Source organism: Hippocampus bargibanti, linkage group LG05, assembly GCF_051943395.1.
Source record: "Hippocampus bargibanti isolate YZ-2025 linkage group LG05, ASM5194339v1, whole genome shotgun sequence".
NCBI classification, from domain to species: Eukaryota; Metazoa; Chordata; class Actinopteri; order Syngnathiformes; family Syngnathidae; genus Hippocampus; species Hippocampus bargibanti.
This window is the reverse complement of record NC_142738.1, coordinates 3,111,120-3,130,663: the sequence shown is the minus strand read 5'-3', so window position 1 is coordinate 3,130,663 and position 19,544 is coordinate 3,111,120. Positions and strand designations below refer to the sequence as shown.

General features: G+C 37.5%; 2 protein-coding genes across 2 annotated transcripts in view; one reads left to right on the top strand and one right to left on the bottom strand.

The window, feature by feature from the left end:
• Positions 1–8: 8 nt before the first annotated feature.
• On the bottom strand, positions 9–12,266 carry LOC148897524 (twinfilin-1-like). Its single transcript, XM_088995811.1, has 9 exons — positions 12,152–12,266; positions 10,490–10,570; positions 10,212–10,390; positions 7,415–7,510; positions 6,313–6,417; positions 5,354–5,479; positions 4,274–4,424; positions 4,073–4,194; positions 9–2,095 (listed from the first exon to the last, which is right to left on the bottom strand). The coding sequence occupies exons 1-9, from the start codon at positions 12,174–12,176 to the stop codon at positions 1,928–1,930; spliced, it is 1,053 nt and encodes a 350-aa protein (XP_088851937.1). The 5' UTR covers positions 12,177–12,266; the 3' UTR covers positions 9–1,927.
• A 3,593-nt stretch (positions 12,267–15,859) lies between these two features.
• tmem117 (transmembrane protein 117) overlaps positions 15,860–19,544 on the top strand; it is a 36,477-nt gene continuing 32,792 nt past the window's right edge. Inside the window, exon 1 of the mRNA XM_088995808.1 lies at positions 15,860–16,996. Coding sequence (XP_088851934.1) covers positions 16,717–16,996 — 280 coding nt within the window. The 5' untranslated portion in view covers positions 15,860–16,716. The remainder of the gene's footprint in view (positions 16,997–19,544) is intronic.

The following is a 19,544-nucleotide window of genomic DNA, read 5'->3' as shown; positions in this document are numbered from 1 at the left end:
CAAGAATGTGCAATGTCAATATTTTTATTCTTCTTTAAAAGAAAAAAAAAAAAGATTTGTAGGAAAACAAGTAAGACCAAACGTGATTTTTTTTTCTTCTTCTGTAATTTTAACGACGAACGGGATGAATACGAACGGGATTTTCACGCCCGCTTTTAAACACGAGGTGGTAGGTGGCCACATGTTAAAAGTCATTAGTCAACGAATGGCCGGGACAACATTTTGATTGACACAAATATTCCCTTTTCCTATTCCGTAGCAAGCTCCCACCTAACCCGCCCCCCCCCCCCACCCCAATCATATTTTCTCTCTGGGATTCTGATTGCGTCGCTAGATAGAGATTTTAGTGGAAGCCCCTCAACGACATCATCACCAGACAACATACGCTCACATGGCTACAATATGTACAATTACAGCACTTGCATAGAAAAATAAGTTTCTCAGCTGATGATTTTTTTAACCTTTCTCCGTGTAAACCGGTTATATCATACCAAAAAAAAATTATATATAAAATGCACTGTTAAAATTAATCAGATCATTACGTCATCGCTGCTTTCGAAGCACCTTGAGGTTGTGGAATTGAAGGAATGCAAGAATCTGGGTAGGGGACGGGGGTGATCTCCCCCTTCAAAATAAAACAAAAAAACAAATAAGGGGAGAGTGTTGTCATTTTAGCGCGAGTTCACATTAGTCACACTACAATCTGGCAAAAAAAGGGGGTTGAACTCATCGGGAATGTAATCTGAGAGATTGAATAGGCTACCATTTGGCAAACTACAAATAATAATAATAACACATTTGATTTCTAAGCGCCTTTCCAAACCCTCAAGGTCACTTTACAGTCACGGGAAAAGTTTTTTTGTGGGTGAGCAGCGGTAGCCGCACGCACCAGCGTTCACTGAACCCGGAAGAACTCAAGTAGATAGAAAGCGAGCTAGCTAGCTAATAGATAGCTAATGGATAGCGAGCTAGATAGCTGATAGCCAGCCAGCCAGATAGCTAATAGATAGCAAATAGCTAGCTATATAGGTAGCCAGCTAGATAGCTAATAGATAGCAAATAGCTAGCTGGCTAGCTAATAGACAGCTAATGGATAACGAGCTAGATAGCCGATAACCAGCCAGATAGCGAATAGATAGCAAATAGCTAGCTGGCTAGCCAGCTAGATAGCTAATAGATAGCAAATAATTAGCTAGCCAGCTAGATAGCTAATATATAGCAAACTAGATAGCTGATAGATACGCAGCCAGCCAGCCAGATAGCTAATAGATAACAAATAGCTAGCGAGCTAGGTAGCCAGCTAGATAGCTAATAGATAGCAAATAGCTAGCTGGCTAGCTAATAGACAGCTAATGGATAGCGAGCTAGATAGCTGATAGCCAGCCAGCTAGCGAATAGATAGCAAATAGCTAGCCAGCTGGGTAGCCAGCTAGATAGCTAATATATAGCAAATAATTAGCTAGCCAGCTATATAGCTAATATATAGCAAACTAGATAGCTGATAGATACGTAGCCAGACAGCCAGATAGCTAATAGATAACAAATAGCTAGCGAGCTAGGTAGCCAGCTAGATAGCTAATAAATAGCAAATAGCTAGCTGGCTAGCTAATAGACACCTAATGGATAGCGAGCTAGATAGCTGATAGCCAGCCAGATAGTGAATAGATAGCAAATAGTTAGCTAGCTGGGTAGCCAGCTAGATAGCTAATATATAGCAAATAGCTAGCTAACTAGGTAGCCAGCTAGAGAGCTGGAAGCTGCTGAAATATGCCATTGCTTGCATAGCTCTGTGGGGGTCGTCATGGATTTCTTTTCTTAATTTTTCAGCGTTCTGTTTCAAAAAAAAACCAAGCAAATGTGATCACCTTAATCTCGGAGTGGGATGTTCCACTATGGAACGTGGTTTGTCGGTGGGCCAAGTCTTGTTTTAATCGTCCATGTGGCGTTCGGCGGGGGCTCGGGTGATGCGACGGCCGCCCCGTTTCCCTTGAGGACCTCTGGGCTTGGCGAAAGCCTGCTTGTACGCGTGCTGCTTGGGATGCACTTCGTCATACATGAATTCGTTGGTCAGCTCGTCGCCGTTGTCGATTTCCAACTAGGTGGTTCAATATATGATCAAACATGAATTTCCAATGTTGACGAACGTTGTCTTGACTTCATGTAGCGACACCATTTTTTTCCTTTATTATTTATTTAAATTAAAGTCATTAAATGTATTTTAATTAAATTAAAGTATTTAAATGTATTTCTAAAACCAAAATTGACATCCCTAGAAAGTTTTTTATTGATTTTTTTTTCACCCACACGAAATGTATAATTTCTATCGTCTTGTAATGCCGCGATAATTTTGGGGAAATTTAATACATATATATATACACACACACACATATATATATATATATATATATATATATATATATATATATATATATATATATATATATATTAAATATAAAAATAAAAAATAAATAAATAAAAAAATTAAAAAAATATGAAAATTGAATATTTTTACATATTTTTTTTTTACATATTTATTTTTACATATTTTACATATATATATATATATATATATATATATATATATATATATATATATATATATATATATATATATATATATATATATATATATATATATATATATATGTAAAAATATTCATATATATTATATTATATTATATTATATATATATATTATATATATATTCATAAAATATTCATATATATATATATGTAAAAATATTCAATTTTCATATTTTTTTAATTTTTTTATTTATTTATTTTTTATTTTTATATTTAATATATATATATAAATAAATAATAATTTTCCAAATAAAATGTCAATTCTCATCAAATGTAAAAATATTCAATTTTCATATTTTTTTGTTTACAATAGAAATCCCCCTCCCAAATTGGGGGGTATTAAGTTGACCTTATTTAGCTTAATGAATTTTTTTTTGCTGTCAAATTTGAAAATATTGTATTCTTATGTATTTGTGTTTACTATAGAAATCCTCCCTAAATAATCAGATTTTTTAAGGGGATATTTAGTTGACCGTATTTACCTTAATGAAGGGGGCTACATTTATCTATCTATCTATCTATCTATCTATCTATCTATCTATCTATCTATCTATCTATCTATCTATCTATCTATTTAATTATTTATAAAAGTCAAAGTTGTAAATAAAGCTTCATTTTCTTTTAATTGCATTATTTTTCCGTCGTAATATTACAATTTTATTCTTTCAATATTATTTTCCAAATACAAAAATTTTAATTCTTATCAAATTTAAAAATATTTAATTGTTATATTTTTGTTTGTTTACAATAGAAATCCCCCCACCTGTCTAATAATCCAATTTTTAGGGAGGGGAATTTAGTTGACCTTATTTAGTTTCATAAAGGCGACGTTTTTTTTTATTATTACTTTTTTTTTTAATAAAAGTCAAAGTTGTAAATAAAGCTTAATTTTCTTTTTAGTGTATTTTTTTCCTCTTAATATTACAATTTTATTCTTTAAATATAGGACCTCCCCGTCAAAAGACATTTTTTTTACAAATAATATTTTCCAAATTAAAAAAAATGCCAATTCTTGTCAAATTTAAAAAATATGTAATTCTTATATTTTTTGTTTGTTTACAATAGAAATCCACCCGGCGGTGAAATAATCCGATTTTTAGGGGGGTATTTGGTTAACCTTATTTAGCTTAATGAAGGGGGCAAAAATGTATTTATTTTATTTAGTTTTTACAAAAGTCGAAGTTGTAAATAAAGCTTAATTTTCTTTTCATGTTTTTTTCCTCTTAATAGTACAATTTTATTCTTTAAATATGGGAGCTCCCCGTCAAAATAAATTGTATTTACAAATCATATTTTCCAAATAAACTAAGGTAAAAAAATATTTCATTATTATATTTTTTGGTTGACAATAGAAATAACCCCCCCCCCCCAAACAAACTTTTTTTTTGGGGGGGGGGTGTTGTTTAGTTTACCTTATTTAGCTTAATGAAGGGGGCAAAAAATAAAAAAAATGGAAGCAGTAGAATGCCTTAGAAAGCTCCCCCTCTTACCTTTTTCTCAATCTCGATCTTCAATTGGTTTTCCACCATGTCAACCAGAGGGTTTTTGCAGCTGGAATAGAGCATCCTCTCACGGATGCCACACGTGTACCCGGGCATGGAATAAATAAAAACTGCCAAAGAAGAGAAAAGAGAGAATTGACGAAAGGTCACGGGGGCAATTGGAAAACCCGTACACCTGAGTCAACTCACCCGTGGACTCCAAGCGGTCCCCCTCGTGGGAATGCTTGTAAAGGAAGAAGTGGTAGCGAGCGACATCTTTGGGTATCCTGGACGGGAGGGTCCTGAGGTCCGTTGGCTCGGTGCTGCACAAGCAAATCAGCTCCTGTTCGGCGTCGACTTCCTGTTGGCGGTCGGGGTAAAGGAACAAAAAAAAAGTATCGGCCTTAGTTGAGCAATTTTGATGTAAAGGTTTCTTCAGTCATCATCTGTACTTCTTTGAAGGAGTCGGACGCTTCGTCAGCAAACTAAAATCTTACTGGTAGTTTCGGCCCTATATATAGTTCTACTATAGGGCCGAAACTACCAGAAAGACTTTAGTTTGCTTTGGGTTTAGTTGAGCATTTTTGATTAAAAGGTTTCTTCAGCCGTCATCTGTACTTCTTTGAAGGTGTCGGACGTTTCGCTTCTTATCCAAGAAGCTTCATCAGCAAACTAAAGTCTTACTGGTAGTTTCAGCCCTATATATATATATATACAGTAAAGTCTAGTTATATCGATATTCAAGGGAGTCCGAAAAAATATTGATATAACCGGGACTATCGATATATCCGACCCTGTTTGCATGTAATTTTCTCCGTGCGTGCATTTTCCCCACTCGTCATTTTTGGTATTCTTGACATATATGTATTTTAAATTATTCCCCTGGTCCTCTTTTTGTGTTGTATCTTAATAAATCATCCTGCACGGACCTCTGTCGCGTTGCTGGTGGTAGCGGTGGCAGCCGTGGAATTTAAAAATAAATAAAGGTCTGGCGGTCGCGGTCGTAAGTATGGGTGGTTGTAACTCGCGCCGGTCGTAAATCGGATTTTACCTTCAATTGCCATGGGGACAAAACGTAAATGAGAACGGTCAAAGCTCGTTTTGTACTGAACACTCTGATAATGTGACACAATGACCCCCCCCCACACACACACACACACACACAAAAAAGGCCCTTTCGGACGAATAGAAACGCTATTGTGTCCGCCCGCTACGCATTGTGTCCATAGAGGACGTGACAAAAGGCAGACGGGCGCATTGTCACCTCGCTGGAGCTCTCTGAACACTCACCAGTTGCACGTAGTTGATTTCCTTGTCCCTGAAGCGCTCGAGTGCTGTGACGGCAGCATGGTGCATGGGGAAGGCCACACCTTGAAGTGTCTGGTGCTTACTGTCCACACTAATGTCCGTGTTCACCTGAACAAGAAGATGGAAAATAATATTAGAAAATTACTACTTTCCTATAAAGGGAACCAAGTATGGTATATGACAACCTTAACTCATTCAATGCCATTCACAAATTTATTCTGGAATTGAAAATATGACATAGAGGGTCGTTCCCAAATTTGTTCGGGTTTTGGTTTTTCATGCTTGGGTGCCGTTAAAGCACTAGCTATGGCCTCTGGCAATGTTTTTTTTCCCTTCTACAAGGGGCAGCATTTCCCTTTGTCCGTGTTAGCACTTTGTTCCGTTTTAGTAGCTTCTTTCATTATCAAAAAAAAAGGTCATTCCTAAATAATGTGAAAAAAATAGTTAATTCCTAAATTATATGGGTCTGGAGTTATTTGAGCTTGAAAAGGGGGCAGATGTACAAAATACAATATATGCATTGATTTCTATATCGCTTTAACAACAGCAGAAGCTGGAACAAAGCGCTAACATGGAAAAAAAGGGAAACGCTGCCGATTTGTGGAAGGGAAAAAAACATTGCCAGAGGCCAAGGTCAGCGCTTTATGGGCACCCAAAAAAAAAAGAATACATTTGGGACTAGCGCTCCGCATCACATGTTCAATTCCCGAATAAATTTGGGAATGGCAGTGAATGAGTTAATATTACCTCTCTTTTAGCGAGCAGCGTTAACACACCACTCATTTCCCGGTATGTGCATACATTTCCATATATGGTCAAAGACCGAAATGGCATTGGGAATCCAAGGTTGGCTTTAGTACAAGTATGACACGGCCGTTTATTGGAACTGCGTGGTTGACATTTCTGACATTGTGAAAACTCCTTCAGATCTCAGTATTTACCTCTTGTAGTTTAATCTGTCTCAGCTCCTCCTCGGCGGCGGTGAGGGGCACCGGGGCCGCTTCAGAGGCCAGATATTTCCTGTATCCGTTGAGGTTGATCTCATCCTGCGGGACACAAAAAAAAATGTTACTTAATGAAGAGCCGAGCCATAGAGAAGATTTTGACTTGATTTGCCAGTACAGTGATACCTCGGTTTAGGAACCCCTTGGCTTACAAACTTTTCGGTTTACGAACGTGACATTTATGAAAATTTTACCTTGGCATACAAACTATTTTTCGGGATACACACAGAGCTGCCACAATGAGTGATGTGTCGCTCGCGAACGAGACGTTCTCCTGAAAGAAAATGGCAGCCGGCTTGTTTTGATCCTCTATTCCCCGCCCCCAGTCATCGGTTAAAGCCACGTGATTGGTCAAGAACGCAGGAGTGGGGGAAGGGGGTTAACATTAAAGAGACAGGCAGACGACAGAGTGAGAAAATGGATAGAAAACAGTGAAATTTGGACTCGTTTCAACTTTGATAGTTCAAAAGCAGAGTGTAGAATGCAAGGTTAAAATATCCCATCAATCAGGCTCCACAAATAACGCGCACTAGCCATCTGTACACTTGATGCAAAAAGCTATCAACCCAGCTAAACAGAACACGATTGATGAGGAACAAGGTAAAATTATCGCAGAGAAAGCACCGACAAGGGATCATTCCTCAAGATGGTGAAAGAAGAAGGCTACGTTCCTCATCAAGCGTTTAATGCTGATGAAACCGGCCACTCCATCCCATCAAGCCATCCACGACTATCACAAAGATAAATAAAACAACTTTATTATACAGGACAGTTTATTTCTTTCATTATAATACCATAGCATATTTATTATACATAAAATAAGGTATTTATATTTGTGTAGTTTTAAGGCTTAGAAAATTAGAAAGTAGAAAATTATGTTTTATGGGGACCTGGGAACGGATTATTCTCATTTTAATAATTTCCTATGGGAAATTAATTTTTGGGATACACACTTTTCACCTTACACACTGTCTGGGAACCAATTAAGTCTGTAAGCCAAGGTATCACTGTATGTGGTGATTGATCAATTGTGAGGAACCTTTGTGGTGCTAAAAAGCTCATCCTTGATGTGTCCGCCGCCAAATTCTTTCTTCAGTGTGGCTCTGGTAGCGGCATACAGCATTTTGTTTCTCACCTGTTAGGACGTACAAACAAGCTGTCATTAAAAAATAATAATAATAAATCTGCCGGGCGATATGACTTTTGATTCGTAGCACGATTACGCTCAATACTCCAAATGTGTGCAACTCAAATCATCTTTATCAATTGAAATGAATGGAAAGACCAGCGATGCGTTCCGGCTTCCCTCGCCATCCGAACAAAATAAGACTTTAAATGTTTTTTTTTGTCAGGAAACTGGTAGTATTTATTTATTTACTTTGCTTACAAAATACATTTAAAATCCTAAAATTAAATAGACTGTAGAGAATTAACTCATTCACTTCCATTTACAGATTTATTCAGGAATTGAAAATATGATGTAGAGAAGCAATTCCCGAATTTGTTCGGGTTTTGTTTTTTTCATGCTTGGGTGCCGATAAAGAGCTGGTTAGACCTCTGGCAATGTTTTTGCCAAAAAAGGGGCATCATTTCCCCTTTTTCCATGTTAGCGCTTTGTTCCAGGTTCAGCTGTTGTTAAAGCGCTATAGAAACCAATATGTATGGATCGCATTGAATTTTCTACATCCACCCCCATTTCACGCTCAGATAACTCCATATGTATAGAATTTAGGAATTAACTTCTTTTTCCTGATGAAATAAGAGAGGCTACGCTGCAATGAATGTTTATGTCGTCTTAAAAGTCAATATTCTGTAAGTTCTGGAATTTGATTGACAATGACAAAAACCCTGGCACTGGAGTGGACACATATTGCACATCATCTGGCAGTGAATGAGTTAATTGGCTGGGGGGATATTTTCAGGAAACTTTCTTTGGATTCTTCCAAGTAAAAGCGGCCATCAAAAGTATGAATTGTGGTCTATAGGTGTATTTTTTTTCTTTTTCATCTCGTAGAAACCGAGCAAGAACTGCTCAGATGAGTTTGAAATCCAAACAAGCCTAAACCTGCATTTTTTTTTTGAGCCAAGCAGGCAAGAATGTTAAGCTTTGACTCGTCCTGCACCCGTCGAGCTGAGTCGACACCGATTTTGTCCTTGTAACATTCCTCAGTCTGCAGAAAAACAACATTTTCTTACTGAATAGCATCGGAATGACAGTCCAAAAATTTCTGTTTTATAAATCGCATACTCTGCAGCGATTTACGTGAAAAATAATGTTATTTATATAAATGTTATTTTAATATGAAACCGTGAGAGTGCGTCACTGGCCTGTGTTGCTAAATCAATGATGAGCCTTATGTAAACGACGAAAAAGAAGTGTTGCATCTTTTACTTCTGGAGTTGGTGGCTCTGCAACGTTAGCATATCGCGCACTTAATGAGCTTGTTGCTTTCTATTTTTACTTTTATTTGCTTCTCTAGATGCCATGTCTGTTCCTGGTGTCGGATTTTATCAAGTAAATTTCCCCCAAAAAATGTGATTTATGTTTTTAAATCCATTTTTATGATGCATTTTAGGGTTGATGTGATTTAGAATCCGGGAATATGCATATAAATCCAATGTATTGTTATGCATTATTATTATTATTATTATTACTACCATTATTACTACCATTACTACTACATTTACTACTACTATTACTACGATAACTATTATTATTATTATTATTATTATTATTATTACTACCATTACTACTACTATTACTACTACAATTACTAGTTACTACGATAACTATTATTATTATTATTATTATTACCATTACTACTACTATTACTACTACAATTACTACTACTATTACTAATATTACAACTATAACTACTATAATTAGTATTATTACTACAATTACTACTACTATTACTAATATAACTACTATAACTAGTATTATTATTACTACTATTATTACTACTGGTATTACTACTATTACTACTACTACTACTCCTACTATTACTAATATCACTACTACAATTACTACAACAATTACTACTACTACTACTATTACAACTACTACTACAACTACTATAACTATTACTATTATTATTATTATTATTACTACTACTATTATTACTACTGGTATTACTACTATTACTACTACTACTAGTACTACTGCTATTACCACTACTACTACTATTACTACTACTGCTATTACCACTACTATTACTACTACAATTATTATTATTATTATTATTATTATTATTATTATTATTACTACTACCATTACTACTACTATCACTACTACAATTACTAGTTACTACGATAACTATTATTATTATTATTATTATTAATAATACCATTACTACTACAATTACTACTACTATTACTAATATTACAACTATAACTACTATAATTAGTATTATTACTACAATTACTACTACTATTACTAATATTACTACTATAACTAGTATTATTATTACTACTATTATTACTACTGGTATTACTACTATTACTACTACTACTACTCCTACTATTACTACTATTATTACTACTACAACAATTACTACTACTACTACTATTACCACTACTACTACTACTACTACTACTATAACTATTATTATTATTATTATTATTATTATTATTATTATTATTATTATTATTACTACTACTATTATTACTACTGGTATTAGTACTGGTATTACTACTATTACTACTACTACTATTACTACTACTGCTATTACCACTACTATGACTCCTACTATTACTACTACAATTATTATTATTATTATTATTATTATTATTATTATTATTATTATTATTATTAGAACCATTATTAACAGCCTTACTGCAGACTGCTCGGGGCTCCACGAGAGGAAGATCCACTCGAAACCCAGGCTGTTGCTAGAGTCCAGCCGGTAGAGGATGTAGCAGGGAAGGGAGTCTTCAAGCAGCGGTAGCACTAAGGAATCGTACTCCTGGTCCCATTTCTTTGATGATTTCTTGGTGTCAACAAGCGTCAGCTGCTCTGGAGAAGCACGCGTGTCAAAGGTCACCGTTTGCCTCGTACATGTGATGTTGTGGATTACAATTGTAATTTGGGTCAAATCTCTAGGGGGCCGCTTACCATCCTTGATGCCGATCTTCAAGAGTCGATAGTTGGCTCCGCTCTTGGCAGCGGCAAAAATCTCCTTGACGTCATTGGCCGCTGAGGAAAAGACATTTAGGAGTCCAAATTTATGTTTTTAATTACAAGCATAAAAATAATGGGTTCGCTCGACTGCCTCTATACGCATAAAGGGTCCAACTAAACAAGCGGGTAATTCTTTTATCTGCACTGAAAAACACATCCACGCGCTAGCCAATGGTGCAGCGGGGCAGTATGACTCCCAACCTATTTGAAAACATAGCGATTCTGTGTATGGCAACAACAATAATAATAATAATAATAATAATACATTTCATTTCTAAGCGCCTTTCAAAACACTCAAGGTCACTTTAAAGTCACAGAATCATTTTCTTCTGCGGGTGAGCAGCGGCGGCCACAAGCGCCAGTGTTCACTCAACCCGGAAGTAACTCAAATAGATAGAAAGCTATCTAGCTAGCAAGCTAGGCAGTTAGCTGACTAGCTAGATAGCCATATAGCTAATAGATAGACAGCTATATAGCCAGCCAGCCAGCTAATAGATAGCAAATGGATAGTGAATAGATAGCCAGCTAGGTAGATAGCGAATAGATAGCAAATGGATAGCCAGCTAGGTAGCTAGCTATATATTTTGAGGCAACATTGGGGGGAACTGTATCACCAAAAAAGAGGCAGAAAATGGCAACCAAGCTCCGTGTGAGGAATTAATCAGCCTGTTTCCACAGGCTGATTAATTCCTTACATGGAGCTTTGTCGCCCCCTTCTTCCTCTTTTTTGGTGCTACACGAAGTTTAACTTCTACCGTCTAGCAGAAAAACATTAGGCTGTTGCTACTGTCACTATGTAATGTAATAGAAAGCTAAACAAAGATATATTACATGAAATATAAAATAACATAATTCAAGGATTAATTCATTAAAGTTGTAACATTTTTTTTCACAACACACTAAAGTGCGACGTCAAAAAATAAATAATTGGAACTCACAGGGATAAATGATTGATATTTCCTGCTGTGGAGTAAATTATCAATACTACTCTCTCACATATGTGTTTTAATCCACAAGGTATTATCGCGTGCTTCAATTGAACCAATGATAGGTCATCGGATCCATTAAAAAAATATATATATATATATATATATAGTACTTGACTTTGACCCGGATATGTGAACCAAAACAAATACACTAACGATTAATTCACCCGTTTCAAATGTAGGATATATTTAACGATGTTTACGAGAACAATCGATCATATTCATGTGGAAGCACTGAAATAGGCCAGCCAGTCACTCAGTCAGTCAGTCAGTCACTGGTAGGTTGGGATAAAGGCGTCACCCGTTCATTCACACGCATACCCTGCCATGACTGGATTTCGCCCTTGGTTTACAACCACTGTGGGTTATTTCGTCACGGGAAAAAAATATATATAAAACGGTCACTCTTTAGGGTCGAGCGACTCTTCGCCTTATAACACATTCAAGTGTCAACCTCTCATCATACACCATTCTAAAATCAAGCTAGCTGCCAGGAGCGATTAGCGAATTTTACACACGACTCTTGACGTTCATTACGATTGAAAACACGATACGAGTATCACGTCAGTGAAATTTAATTTGGGTACATACAAAGACGAGCGTGTCGTACCTTGAATGCCCGTTTGATGTGACATTGTGTCCGTGTCTCGTCTGCGTGGAAAAGCTCGGGCAGCTGATCAGGCGAAACTAGGGAAGCCAAGAAGCAGGAAGCGAATGGCAGCCGCATGAACCGCCCCGGAAGTGATGTCACATCAATTTGGATTAAAAAAAAAAAAAGCCCTTCAAAAATAAATTACCGACTGCAGTGTTTTTCAACCTTTTTTTGAGCCAGGACACGTTTTTTACATTGGAAACATTTTGCAACACACCACTAACCGAAAGTGTTATAAAATGACACTTTGAACAGTATATTTAATTACAACGAAATTTCTCAATTTATTTATACCTAGTGTGAAACTACTAGGTAATTCGCTTTTAGTGCTTTCTCATTTACCTTTGTGTTTTTTTGCATAAAGGTTGCCTGTTTTTTGTATTGGCACGCAGGCGAACAACATAGACTGTTGGCTTGTTTTGAAGTGACGGGTGTTTCATTTGGAAATGGGGTTTAAGCTTGCTCGGCACCGTGGCTCAGTTGTAGTGATGGGAATTACGGCTCTTTTTAGAGAGCCGGTTCTTTTGTCTCGGCTCACATAAAAGATCTGGCTCTTTTGGCTCGCAAATCGCTTAGTTTTTTTTTTTTTTTTTGTTGCTTAAATTAATTTACCACCAAAATTATAAAATACAGTATATAATTTTTACAATTTATGTGACTTTATTTATATTCCTGTGTGTGTGTGCGCGTGTGTGCGTGTGTGTGTGTGTGTGTGTGTGTGTGTGTGTGTGTGTGTGTGTGTGTGTGTGCGTGTGTGTGTGTGTGTGTGTGTGTGCGCGCGCGTGTGACTTCTACAACAAATTTTAACCAATCACGTGCGACTTTAACTGAAGGGGTTGCAGAATCGGCTCCCCATTAAAAGCCGGCTCCAGTTGTTCATTTCAAAGAAATTTATTTCAAAGCCGGTCTTTCGCGAACGACACGTCCCTACTCGGACAGTTTCTCGCCACATCCCCGGTGGAAGTAAATCCATACCAAAGATAGCTATATTGTCTTGAGGTCAACGTCTTTGCTTTCTTTTTCCCACCCCTCATACTAGGGCCTCCATCCGGATCAGAATCTTGTACAGAGCCCAATTCGGATTTTGCAGTTGCCCTTTTTAAAAACTTCTCATTGACCATCGTCACGACCTCTCACGCGTATCATTAAGTCCCCGGAGGAACGAGACAATCAGCTACATGTTGCCACACGGACGAATATTTAATTACGCTCCCAGTCTTTACAGCACGGATACTCGACGATGACATATTTGCAGAAAACGATTTATAATTGTTTTACTTTTTTAAAAAAGTGACATGGGATCATTTCTCACGGCACAGTGGTTGAAAATTGTAGCGTACTGTCCGATGTGATGGCATTAAAACATATCTACCTTGTAATACATATTAATATAAATTTCTAACTCGACTGCGTATTTACTTTTCACGTGGAAAACAAATTACACCCATCCCGACATAGGCGAGCACGAACTTTGATTTTAAAATGAAGAGTAAAACTACTAATATAACCATCTAAGCTTGAAAACAAGTGTAAACTCATACTATACATTCCACACGACGAAAATGCTTTCAAGGCACGATTATCGGTGACGACAACACACGGGGGAATCACCTGGTAAAATATCCCAACACAACATCGTCCATATGAATAAATAAATAAAATGATATGGAAACGACGCCATAAACCCAAACACGAACGACGTCACAAGCAAAGTTGCTCTTCGAGTTCAAGGGGAGCGAAAATGATTTTCTCATTGAACGCAATTACGTTGTCAACACAATGTGGGGTTATTATCGTTAGCAACAGCACCGTCATAATAAGTAATAAATAAAGGGAGAAAGTTAGTAACAAAAAAGGTGGCTGGCGATGGAATACAGCTACAAATGATTTCCAGAAATTCTACCCGGTACACACAAAAAGACGTGACATGAACAACTGAAATAATTATTTGCTGAAAAGCTGACTTGCTTTAGCAAGGTAAGAATTATTTTGATACTTTAGGTGAGCAGTCAATGCCACAATTTGATTGCAGCAGGTTTATTATTTAATTACGAACTGTTTTTTTGCATCTATCATGAAGTTTCGGTAATCAGTTTTGCGCAAAGCAGTGAACCCAGTGCACTTTTCAACCACCCAACTAACATCTCTAATTAGGACATTTGTTGCGGAAATGATATTTTGGATGGTAAATTTGCTCCACTAACGACAGAGTTCACTCGAGAGCACACCAGACTCGCCCCGTACTCGTCAGTTCTCATCAACCAACACTATTTTTATGTTTAGTTGAATATGTAGAATAACATTTCTCATAAAAAATACATGTTGAAAAAAAATGATTAAATAAGACATTTCCTGAGTTAATTTTCCTCAAGTGCAGTAAAATCGAGTCAACGAAATTGACTGTGGAATAAAGTTAGACGCAAATTGTCCGAGTTGTCAAAATTAGTGTTCGGAAATGTCACATGTTGTTCAACTAAAACGGGTGTGGTTTTATTTAAGTGCACAATTTATCTGCCGTTGTATCTAATGAAGGGACAAGTGATGTGTCGTTCGCGAACGAGCCGGTTCTTAGAGCCAGATCACTGAAGTGAACGAAGAGAGCCGGTCATAACAATGAGCCGGAATTTTTTTGTCCTCTATTCCCTGCCATCGGTCTTCGGTTAAAGCCGCACGTGATTGGTCGATATCCGTGGTAGAAGCGGGAGGAGAGAATTACAGACACACGCAGCAGTGAGGAAAAGGGGACATGGGGGGAGTTAGGTAGACAGGTGGATAAATGTTAGTTTTTAAATTTAGTTTTAAATTATTATTATTCAATTATGATAATTTTTACTAGTTGGTATGATAGCATTATTAATATGAAAAGCAAATTAGTGACACTTAATCATCTGAGCAGAGTAACCACAGGGAAACTGAAAGTTGGTGGATGCTCTCTGTGCACATATAAATCGAGCAATATAATAATATATAACGAGTAATTCATTTTTTCACGTAATTTTACATGCTTTTTTGGAGTTAATTAATTTAAGCAACAAAAAAACAAAACCAAACAGAGGAGCCATTTGGGAGCCAAAAAAATCCGGATCTTTTTAGGGAGCCGAGCCAAAAGAACCGGCTCTCTGAAAAGAGCCGGAATTCCCATCACGAGAAGAGACCGTTGAGGTTGACTGGCGGAAGTAGTCTATCGTACACTGAAAATGCCGAAAAACGGATCGTAATTTGACAGTGCTTGGCGGAAGTAGTTTTGCCGTACTTTGACACTTGACACCGGCCGTGGTCAAACTTTCGAGGCAGTTTATGTTGCGATACATGAATGCCATGCGCGATTATTACGGTCCTTGGACTCTCTTGCTATCCGCGTGGAGAGATGTCGGTAAGGTGCGTCGGTCGGACGGCCGGGTTTCACTCAACCTGGTGGGCCTTATTTAACAAAACAGCAACAATAAAAAGTGACGGCAAACGAGTTTGTCAGAATGTTTTTCGTGGACGTCATCAGTTTTCACGCTAACTTTGTGCTGTGGGAAGCGGATCCGATGGATCGCTCTGTGTTGCATCAACTATCACCAGGTGTCTTTATGAAGTATACCTGGACAACTCCATGAGTTGGATTGGATTAGCTTTTAATAGTCTCGCAGTGGAGATGATTTACATTTCATAGCAGCAAAGTGATGAAAGTAAGAGGAAAGGAAAGGAAGAAGTAGAAAACAAAATATGGGAGCTGCTGTAAAGGCAGCCACTCTTGAAGTCAAAACAACAACAAAAAATTAACAAATAATGTGACAACACAAAATACAGACAGCCAATTTTAAGCACTTTCTGCTCCCTGTTTGTTGCATGAAGCAGTTCTAGATGAAAGAGGAGAGGATCAAAGCGTCCTTTCCACCAGTGGATCAGAGACGTCATGTTGAAATGTGCACGTCTGCTACAAACTAAATGTTGAAAGCAAACACGAAGCTGTCACATCCATTGACGAAAAGAAATTGTCTCACATCTCCTCTCCCACGTAAATCCGCTTCAATTCCAAGCCGTGACAGTTCCACATACGCATCGGCGCTCTGCGCTGACGCTCCTTTCTTCTCGTGGCGGGCTCCATAAGCCACGTATCCATCCAGCCAGCCGCAGACTGTCCAACAGCACGGACCTTTTCGCTGAACAACGCTGGGATATTCCTCAAATCAAAAACAGTGCTGGCATGTTCATGCTACCGAAAAGGCGCTACCGCTTCCTCCTTGATGAATGTTGTGGCTAAAAATGCCGAAAAAAAATATGGTTCCATTCCACACGATAGACAGTAAAATACGCTCAGTCGAAGTCATTTGAGGTGATTTTACAAATTATGGACACAACTTGTCCGGAGGCGTCGGTTGTCTTTTAAATGATGGCAATTATCATCCGGAATTTTTAATAAACAAGAATCTAAACCTCAATATCCCCCCTCACCCCACTCCAATGACACTCCCTTGCTGCTGTCTTTACCTCCCAGGTGCGGCGTGGGAGGTGGCGGGTGGGAGTGGCTTATCAGGATGGAGACAACCAATTCATTCTGCTATTACTTCAAGCACCCGTGGTCACGTATCACGGTGGCCTACCTGGTGGTCTTCTTCAACTTCCTCATCTTCGCAGAGGACCCCGTTTCCCACAGTCAGAAGGATGCGTATATAGCGGTGGTGGGCAACTGTGTCTCCTTTCTTTTCAACAAATACCCCGGAGGTGGGTGGAGCGTCCTCAAAGTGGTGTGCTGGTTGCTGGCCATTCTCATCGGGCTCGTTGTTGGGAAGTTTGTATTCCATCAACTGCTTTTTGGTAAGTCATGCGCGCTGGAATGGAAGTCAAACATACACAACTGTACGGTAGACTGATTGTGATTCATGCACTGACCTTTTTTTTTTCCACACAGCAGTGATGTTGACATACAGTAATACCTTGCTACTTCGCCATTCGATTAGGAAAATGGCGTCTTGTTAGATGACACTTGAGTGTCATTAGAAAACTAATTTGAAATGAATCTCATTGATTGGTCTGGTACTTTTGTGTTTTTACCATGACGGGGAGACATTTCTTTTCACCACGGCTCTGTGAGAGTTTAGCTTATAAAGTTTGAGGTGGGAGCCATTTTAGGCATCATTGGAAAAAAAAAGATCAAAATGGCGTCTTGTTAGATGACATTTGAGTATCATTAGAAAACTGATTCGAAATGAATCTCATTGATTAGTGGGTTACGTCTGTGTTTTTACCACAAGGGGGAGACATTACTTGTTGTTTTCACCATTGTAGGTATAATTTGAAAAAAAAAAGATCAAAATGGCTTCTTGTTTGGTGACACGAGTGTTATTAGAACTGATTCAAAATGATTCTCATTGTTTGGTGTGGTACATCTGTTTTTTTTACTCCGAGGGGGAGATATTTCTCGTTCTTTTGTGAGAGTTTAGCTTATTATGTTTGAGGTGGGAGCCATTTTAGGCATCATTGGAAAAAAAAAAGATCAAAATGGCGTCTTGTTAGATGACATTTGAGTATCATTAGAAAACTAATTCGAAATGAATCTCATTGATTAGTGGGTTACGTCTGTGTTTTTACCACAAGGGGGAGACATTACTTTTTGTTTTCACCACTCTAGGTATAATTTGAAAAAAACAATCAAAATGGCTTCTTGTTTGGTGACACGAGTATTATTAGAGCTGATTCAAAATGATTCTCGTTGTTTGGTGTGGTACTTCTGTTTTTTTTACTCCGAGGGGGAGATATTTCTCGTTCTTTTGTGAGAGTTTAGCTTATTATGTTTGAGGTGGGAGCCATTTTAGGTATCATTGGAAAAAAAATGATCAAAATGGCGTCTTGTTAGATGACATTTGAGTATCATTAGAAAACTGATTCGAAATGAATCTCATTGATTAGTGGGTTACGTCTGTGTTTTTACCACAAGGGGGAGACATTACTTGTTGTTTTCACCATTGTAGGTATAATTTGAAAAAAAACGATCAAAATGGCTTCTTGTTTGGTGACACGAGTGTTATTAGAACTGATTCAAAATGATTCTCATTGTTTGGTGTGGTACATCTGTTTTTTTTACTCCGAGGGGGAGATATTTCTCGTTCTTTTGTGAGAGTTTAGCTTATTATGTTTGAGGTGGGAGCCATTTTAGGCATCATTGGAAAAAAAAAAAGATCAAAATGGCGTCTTGTTAGATGACATTTGAGTATCATTAGAAAACTGATTCGAAATGAATCTCATTGATTAGTGGGTTACGTCTGTGTTTTTACCACAAGGGGGAGACATTACTTGTTGTTTTCACCATTGTAGGTATAATTTGAAAAAAAAAGATCAAAATGGCTTCTTGTTTGGTGACACGAGTATTATTAGAACTGTTATTAGAACTGATTCAAAATGATTCTCATTGTTTGGTGTGGTACTTGTGTTTTTAATGGAGTCTTGTTAGATGACACTTGTGTATCATTAGAAAAGTGAAGTACAGTATATATACAGTGAAGTCTCGTTATATCGATATTCAAGGGAGTCCGAAAAAATATCGATATAACCGGGACTATCGATATATCCGACCCTGTTTGCATGTAATTTTCTCCGCGCGTGCATAGAAATAGTATCGATATAACCGGGACTATCGATATATCCGATATCGATATAACGAGACTTTACTGTATATATATATATATATATTATATATATTATATATATATATATATACTGTGCGCATAGAAGAAGAAGGCAATTAAGTTCAGTCATGCAAGTGAATTCAATTATGCAACCCCGATGAGGCCTGAAATACCACAGAGCAAAACGTATTGTCTCGACGCCAATCTGAATGTCTTACTTACGGCCTTGCTGTGAACGCAAAGATTGCATCTGAACTCTAGAAACAGTCTCTTGTCCACAACAAAGATGTCCGCCTGCGGTGTCAACACAAAAGAGAGTGCCTTAAAGTGACTGCATACACAATATGTAAAATAGCGACTACGAGGTGCGCAGCGGAGCATATCCAAGGTTTCCTTGCTCCAACAACCGAGTAACCTTGAAGCACTTGACTGCTGATTATTAAGTTATGAAAAGATAAAGGACATTATATTGTTGTGCTGGGCTTATAAAACATTCACAGATGCAATGCTCATTTTGCACTCGTGTGTACAGTATAACATTTGTGTTAATCCTGTCTTTGCTAATGCCCGTATAGCCAGTAATACTGTCATGTGTACCTTATGCTAGCGCTACTAATGTACTACCTGAGCTAATTCCACAAAAGTGAAGGTGTCGCAAAAGCCAACGTCTTCCTAACGCAAACACTAATGTCATAATGAGGTTGTGTTGCTAATGTTAGTATCACTAATGGATGAGTGTG